This window comes from Solanum pennellii, chromosome 6 (assembly GCF_001406875.1).
Source record: "Solanum pennellii chromosome 6, SPENNV200".
Taxonomy (NCBI): domain Eukaryota; kingdom Viridiplantae; phylum Streptophyta; class Magnoliopsida; order Solanales; family Solanaceae; genus Solanum; species Solanum pennellii.
The window spans coordinates 28988896-28997343 of record NC_028642.1 but is presented as its reverse complement, the minus strand read 5'-3'; the positions used below and the strand labels follow the sequence as shown (position 1 = coordinate 28997343).

The following is an 8448-nucleotide window of genomic DNA, read 5'->3' as shown; positions in this document are numbered from 1 at the left end:
CAGCTCTTTCTTGTCGAGCTGCTCTATGTTGCCCAAATTGGTTGGTCACAACCTGACTTAACATCCGGATAGCTTCCCGGAATTCGGCATTGGTAACCTCTCCTTAGGGTTGCACCTACGGTGCATTTGGAACCTCTTGTTCCTCAACATTTGTTCGTGGTCGACCTCTGAGTGGTCTTCTTGGAGGCATGATGATCTGAAAAATACGTGTAAGCACGAATTAGAGAAAGACTTTAGAGATAAAATCTTCGCACGAAAGGAACATGAAAGAAGGGAAATATTCCTAAATGTTATAGCCTCGTAATCATAGATTTGGCGCGCTTCACACCGATGACTAAGACTCTACAGACATGACTTCATAGACTCCCTAGGACTCTTGAACTCTGTGCTCTGATATCAAGTTTGTCACGCCCCGAACCTACACCCTAGACGTCACCAACACTCGAAGACCATTGCTAGCCCTCAAGCGAACCCTTGGCCTGACTTACTTAACTCAGCAGAAGACTAAACTCAACTTAAACAATAAATAAGACATGTTTAAAGGAAAGTACTTATGATATCTGGCCATGACGACACTCAAGTCTCAACAAGCAACAATAAACTCTCGACTGAAATCATAGTGTCTACGAAGCCTCTAAACTAACTGAAGAGGGATGTTGGTTTGATAATTAACTTAGGAAAAAACCAAAACACCTTTAACAAATCCGGATCTGGAACTTTTCCTGCTCAACAGCCCAACTCCGAAAGTCAGATCTCCCTCATACGACCTTGGAAATTCGTAAACTTGGCGTCTAGGAAAGATCTTTCGACGAGCTTTCCATCCATATCAATAACTCACCCAAACTTCTCCTGAGCTAGGAATTATGACCATTTGAAAATGATCAAAACTCACTTTTGAAATCCGAAAATTTTCCAGATTCCTTACTTATTTCCAAATTCGATTCTTCTTGTTTTTCTTAGCTTAATCATAGTTTATTTAGAATACGAGATGTTAGACAATTATTCTTTTGTATATATATATATCTTATTATTAAAAGTTCAATTATTCTTAATCTCATTCCTTATTCACTTTCCCCTAACCCAAAATATTTTATTTTATTTTATGAAAATAGAAATGCCAAGTTGTCTTTTAAAAGTATCAAGTAGCAAGCCCGCAAAATTTTGGTGCCCTACATTAAATAGTAAGGAAGAAAATTCTCCACATCACATGTGAAATTTTGACCATATTATTGCGTTTACTCTTAACAGAAAAAAAAAAAAAAGCCCACACAAATCTATAATAGAATCCTGTGTAAATTTAAATAGCATATTGCAAAGTTTATTCGAAAATTAATGACCCTTTCAATAAATTTTTTATATTCAAGACTTAAACACGAGGCCTTTAATTAATGATGGAACAATCATTAATACTATAGATTCATAATACAAGAATATAAGTAATTTATATATCGCAATCTATCAAAAATAACATTTTCAATATAATTTCTTTTATATTTAAAACTCGAATACGAAATCTCTAATTAATGATGAAACGATCATTATCACAATAACATATGAATATGAGTCGTTTATATATTGTTCAAATGAAGAAGTCGTCATATTCCCACCGCTTTTGACGGAAAAATAAAAAGACCCTTCCACACTAGCAAAACTCCGTACAAATTACAGTCAAATGATTTATGGTTAGTCTAATATAATATACAACAACACTAGATACTTAACAGTTTCTTTTTGTAATCCTACTTCTAATTTTCAGTTTTCGTAAATTAATAAACCAGCCTTTTCAGCCAAAAAATAAAAAATAAAAAAAGAAAGAAAAGAAGTGGCCTAAAAGAATTACCAAAGTATTTATCTCTCAAGATTACTAAAAAAGTATTACCTCTCCTATTTATACTATATTTTAAAAAAATATTTTTAAACATCTTTAACAAATCACTCATGACTCATCCCTAAGAAGTAAAAAATGTTTACACGAAATTATCTTTGATTTAATTCGATTTCTTGATTAAGTAAAATATCACTTATCTTATAACTTTTGATATAGTAAAAAGTAATTTATCTTAAAACATATATTATGATAAAACATCGTATACCATAGGCAAAAAAAAAGGTAGACATTCCACCGACCACTGTTCAACTCTCAAAATAATATTAAATTTATTAGATTTAAAAATAATACAATAAGATAATAATCTTTTCTTTTATTTTAAGTTGATATAACATTTAAAACAATTAAAAAGATTTTAAATTTTAGAATTTTTAAATTAAAAATAAACTAAATATATTAAATTATTTTATAATTGTATGATATTAAATATCCACATAAAAAATAAATTATATTTTTTTAAAAAAAACAATATCTTTTGAATCGGAGGTAGGATAATTTTATTCTAAACATAATACATAAACATGATTTTTAAGTATGCACAAGTAGACTCAAACTTGTATAAAATTGATCAAACATACGATTTCAGCTTATATGACATCTTACATGTCAATTTTGTGCCCTAGATGATGTCATACAAATATTATATCACATGTGTCTACTTATTCAATTTTATACAAATATAAGAATCTACTTATGCTCCTTAGAAGATATAATTATTGTTAAATTTAAATTAAAAATTATATGTATATATTATATCTTTATTATTATTACACCCGAATCTATGAATGTCACGTATTCACATGTATCCTTATAATTAAAAAGTAACGGTTGATGAAAGAATTTGTCACACTGTACGGCTTTTAAGGACCCATCACTCATGTGAACACGCTACTCACCGACGTAGTCTACGCGGCGCATCTTTGTTTGTGTACTTTCTTGTCTATTTTTAGTCGTTCATTTTCTCCTTAATAGAAAAGTTTTTTGAAAAAAATTAACTAGGATAAATTATTTATCATATTAATATTTAAATATTATAATTCATAATAATTTATTTTGTTAATTTTAAAAATCAATCAGATTAATTTAAAAAAACTTAACATAATAACAAGTATAAAGTTGCAAGTAATAATGAACCAAACATCTTTTGGTCTTTAATTTAGAAAAGATTACTAATGTTGGGTCCCATTTCCCAATTCCAACTCCTTTATAAATCCACAAGTCATTCCCCCTACTTTACTCATATCCCCAACAACCCATTTGTAATGGCAGCACTCAATCTTATACTGCTAGCAGCTTTCCTTTTTCTCTTCAATTTCACTGCAAATTCAACGGCACTCCCCACAAGTTTTATCAAAACTTCATGCAAAACCACCACATATCCACAAGTATGCGTTACTTCTTTATCAGTTTACGCACCAACCATCAAACGTAGCCCGCAGCAGCTCGCACAAACAGCCTTGTCAGTAAGTCTGGACAGGGCACAATCCGCTCACACTTTCATCACCAAACTCAACAAATTTAAAGGTTTGAAATCAAGAGAATACGCAGCTCTAAAAGATTGTTTGGAGGAAATGAGTGAGACAGTGGATAGGATCAATAAATCTGTTAAAGAACTTAAACGTATGGGGAGTTCACGTGGGAAGGATGTTCAGTGGCATATGAGTAATATTCAGACATGGATTAGTGCGGCTATTACAAATGAAAATAGTTGTGCAGATGGGTTTGCTGGAAGGGCTTTGAATGGTAGGATTAAGCGTTCGATTAGAGCCAGGGTGACTCATGTAACTCAGGTTACGAGCAATGCTTTGGCCTTAATTAACCAATTTCCTGCAAAGCATTAACAGCTATATATAGTTCAATTTTATGTTTTCACATTTTGAGCTTATGTGGTTTGGGTTTTTCCTTTTTCCTTTTTTTGTGTAAAAGTTTTGGTTTGATGGGAACTATATATATATAAGCGAGAATGAAATTTTATTAGTGTAAAATGGAGAACTAATGGATTATGATGTGGATGTCTCCCAAAATAGGCAAATTAAATGTATGTGATAGTAATAAAGTGATAGTAAACAATTGAGTTTATCTATCCCACAAACACTTGATTATTGACAAGCTGTTGATTTAACTATTATGATTATCTATCCCACAAACACCTGATTATTGACAAGCTGTTGATTTAACTATTATGATTATGCTAACAAAGTGATGTCCAATTCAAAGAGAGTTGCTTTGTTCTTTATACTAATTAATTATGTGACTACAACAAGAATAATATGAGTTTTTTCTACAGAGAAGACGGAGTCGATGACTATGGTGCTTACATAATTACAGTTTTTAAGCTAGTTAATTGAGACAACTACAGAATAACATAAATAACCGTGTGAATATGAAGAATTATACTGTTCCGAAGTCTCCATTGAAAAGAATGATTGATTGCTACTGGCGAATCAATGACATGTAATTCCCATTTCCTCTGTTGTATCTAGGTATAAAGGTTCTGAGTGCGTTTATTTCTCCTCCATTTATTTTCATAATTGAGTATGTCATTGACAAGTATTAAGAGCTTTTGACAATTGTTAAAAGGTGCATTTGTTTCCTTTACATTCAATTTAGGCTTATGTGATTATACCGTACGTCCTTGGCCCTGTTTTCTGTTTCAAGCCGTTGTCAGTTTAAATTTAAAATATGGGCTTCCATAATTCAGCAGCAGCAATGGGCTTCAAACTCAAAAATAGACTAGGACAGGGATATTATCTTGAACAACTTTCAATTATAGCAAATACAAAATTTATATTTGTATGCCATAACAAAATATGTATAATTGCATTCCATAGCAAACATAAATATGTATAACTCGCTATACATATATAAAGAAACCAATTTTATAATTCGTTATACATATACAAAGAAACCAATTATATAATTCGCTATACATATACAAAAGAAAGCAGTTGTATACAAATCAATTATATAATTTGTGTATGTATAAAACGAGAAAGAGAGAAAAACAAAAAGAAATTGAGTAGGGGAATATTTGTATAATTATAAGTGTATAGGACGAAGATATATGTATTTGCAAGTATATACACAATTTTCTCTAACTTTATACAAACATAAACACAATTTATACATTTCATTTCTGTTTGTATAAGCGATAGAGGTGATGGTGGCGAGCGAGATCTGGGAGAGGGGAGAGAGGGAAACGAAAATGTATGTATATATACAATTTTTTTCTCGTTTTATACAAATAGAAACACATTTTGTACACTCGTGTTTGTGTAAAAGTGAGAGGGAGCGAGTAAGGGACAGTGGCGAGCGAGAGTTTGAGGGAGAGAGGAGACTGACAAACAGTTTGCTACAGGATACAATTAAATTAAAGTGTGATTATTGTCACACCCCTTTTTCGCGCAGTGGCGTAAGGGTTTTTCCAATTTAAGTGACGTTATTAAATAGGGAACTATTTTAATTTTTTCAGAGTCGCCACTTGGAATTGAATGATGGTGTTCCAAGTCACATTTTTGTTTTTAATCCCTAACCAAAAGGAAATGACTTTTTTAGTTTTGGTCTGCGAACCAGTTCGGGTAAAGAATTCTGTTGACCGAGGGGAAGGTATTAGGCATCCCTTGAGTCCCGTGGTTCTAGCACGGTCGCTTTATGGACTTTTATGACTTAAACTAATTTTTGAAAATTCTATTGTTAAAACAAATTTATTTACCCTCATTCTTTAATTTATTTAAATATATTAAAAACTGCCTTATTTTATTAATCTATGCCCTTTAATTAAAAATAAATATACGCATATAAATTAAATCAAACAAAGCAGAATAAAATAAGATATTCTTTATTTTACTTTTTCTTTTGTTATTTTTTTTTTTGTTACGCTTCTTTTTTTTCCTTCTCTTTTTACCTTCTCATCTTTTACTATTATTATTATTATTATTTTGTTGTTATTATTATTATTTTTTATACTTTCAAGGTTTTATTTGTTTTTTTTTATTATTATTCAGCTTAATTTTTTTTTCTGTTTGGACAAAGAAACATTCAAAAAAAAAAAATTCTTTCTTCTTCAATTGCATGTTTTGTTTTAACATTATTTTTATACTTTTTTTCTATTTTTTTTCTCTTTGCCCCTTTTTATTATATTCTTTCTCACATTTTATTTTTTAACTTTTCCTTTTTCTTTTTATTATTATTATTATTATTATTATTATTATTTTGTTCTTCTTCCATTTTTATTCGATTTTTTTTTACGTCACTAACATTAAACGAAAATCCTACTAACTAAAATTAATATATTTACATAATAGCTACGCATGTTATCATTATAAACTAAATATTAAAAATTAAAATGACTTGGACAATAATTTTATTTAAAATAAAATAAACTATGGGTTATTTAAATATGAAATAAATCACGGTTTGTTATAATAATTTCATACTAAATATAACTATACAAAGGATCTAAATATAAAGTTGATATGAACATTTGAACATACTTCATGTAATAACATAAATAAATATTAATGGTTTAAACACATGCGAAATTTAACAACTTCAATATATATTGCAATCCATTTTCGCATTATCATGACATAAAACTAGTACAAAATAAAATTAAGTATTACCTCTTGTGGAAATTATTTCACGAAAAGAAAGAATTTAGGAACAACGAACTTGAAACCTCGAACTTCACTTATTTTTTTAGTGCGTATGTTCTTCAGAAAAAAAATGAAAAGTTTACTTTGTTGTTTCTTCTTTTTTTTTCTTTTTCCTTTTGCTGATTTTCTTTTCCCTTTCCTCCTTTTCTTTTCTTTTTCCTTCTTCTCCCTCTTTTCTTTTTTCTTTTCTCGTTCCTCTTCTTCTCTTTTTTTTCCTTTTGCCGATTTTCTTTTTCCTTTCTTTCCTTTCTTTTGCTCTCCTTTCTGATTCTTTCGTTCCTCTCCTTTTCTCTTTTTTTTTTGTTTTATTATGTAATCTTTTTTTATAATAGGGGGGGGGGATTGTGGGTTAGTTTTTGATGGTTTTTCATGGGAGGTGGGGTAGTAAAATGGTATGTGGGATTGTGGTAGTGGATAGTGGTTAAGTGGGGTAATGAGTAGGTTATTATTATTAATTTTTATTGTTAATAAATAATAATAATAATAATAATAATAATAATAATAACTAGTTATTTTGGCATTAATAAAAAAATATGAAATAGCTAAATCAAAGATATAATTAAGAAAATATTAAAATCAATAATTTATTTGCTAAATTTTGAATAAATTAAAAAAAAATAAAAAAATAAAAATGTAACTTAGAGGGTAACTCTATTTTTGTTGTTTTCAAATCCTTTAAAATAAACTTACTAAATAAAATATCTACTTTATATTTAAAAAATATTTAAGCTCTAAAAAGGGTATAAAACTTAAATACGGTCAAAATTACGTGTCTACAGTTTGCCCCTCTTTGACTGGAAACACGAAGAGTTTTCAGACAAAGAAGTAGACAAAGTGACAAGTTTTGACCGAACTCTTATTTGAAAGATCAAAATTTATGCGATCGAGTCCTTGTTTTGGACAGCCTACATATCCCAGGTTATAAGGGAATCAGGTCACGTGTAGTTCAAGGAGATGAGGTGATGAGTTGGAGTTAAGTGAGGTTCCATCGAGGCTCTAGATCGCGACTCTTAAAAAAATATATAAAATTGAAAGCTAATAGTGAAAAGAAAAACAAATATACAAACTTCTATCCATGCAGCTTTTCTTGAATCTTCACTTGAATTTTGACTTTAAGATATCACCTTGATTTTTGGATGAATATCTTAACCTAGAATTGGAATGGAGGCTGAACTTGCCACTTAGGCGGAACTTTTGACATTCTTCAAAATGACAATTTGAAAAGTGCTCTTGAATAGCTGCGTGTTTTCTTGATCAAAAGTTGACTAGTAAAAGATGTGAGGAAGTCAGGCTGCTACATGCATTGAAGAAGCTAATTCTAACCATCATGGAATTGATTATTCTGAAAAAAATTGAAACTTTGTTCTTGAATTTCAAATTCATGTCTCGCTTGAGGAAACCTGAAAACCACCACAAACAAAAAATAAACAAAATTTTTGCCCCTAGTTTTCACTGGGAAAATTTTGTGAGTTATTAGCAAATATAAATATAAAACATAAACTCCGACCAGGAAGTGTTTATTTTAGGAGAAAATAAAACTAAAAATCTAGACTAGGAAGTGTTTATCCTATGAGAAAGTAATACCCATTATTCAGGAGGGTCCTGCTAGTCCCATTATCCAGGAGGGGCCTGCTAGTCCCATTATCCAGGAGGGGCCTACTAGTCCCATTATCCAGGAGGGTCCTACTAATCCCATTATCCAGGAGGGTCCTGCTAATCCCATTATCCAGGAAGGTCCTGCTAGTCCTGTTATCCAGGAGGGTCCTGCTAGTCCCGTTATCCAGGAGGGTCCTGCTAGTCCCGTTATCCAGGAGGGTCCTGCTAGTCCCATTGGCCAGGAGGGTCCTGCTAATCCCATTATCCAGGAGGGTCCTGCTAGTCCCATTATCCAGGAGGGTCCTGCTA

At 30.8% G+C, this 8448-nt stretch overlaps 1 protein-coding gene across 1 annotated transcript; it reads left to right on the top strand.

The window, feature by feature from the left end:
- The first annotated feature begins 3115 nt into the window (after positions 1 to 3115).
- LOC107021582 (21 kDa protein-like) lies at positions 3116 to 3997 on the top strand. Its single transcript, XM_015222271.2, has one exon. The coding sequence runs from the start codon at positions 3151 to 3153 to the stop codon at positions 3727 to 3729; it is 579 nt and encodes a 192-aa protein (XP_015077757.1). The 5' UTR covers positions 3116 to 3150; the 3' UTR covers positions 3730 to 3997.
- The last annotated feature ends 4451 nt before the right edge of the window (positions 3998 to 8448 follow it).

Coding starts and splice junctions, on each gene's coding strand:
- LOC107021582 (XM_015222271.2), top strand. CDS start 3,151: ATGGCAGCACTCAATCTTATACTGCTAGCAGCTTTCCTTTTTCTCTTC.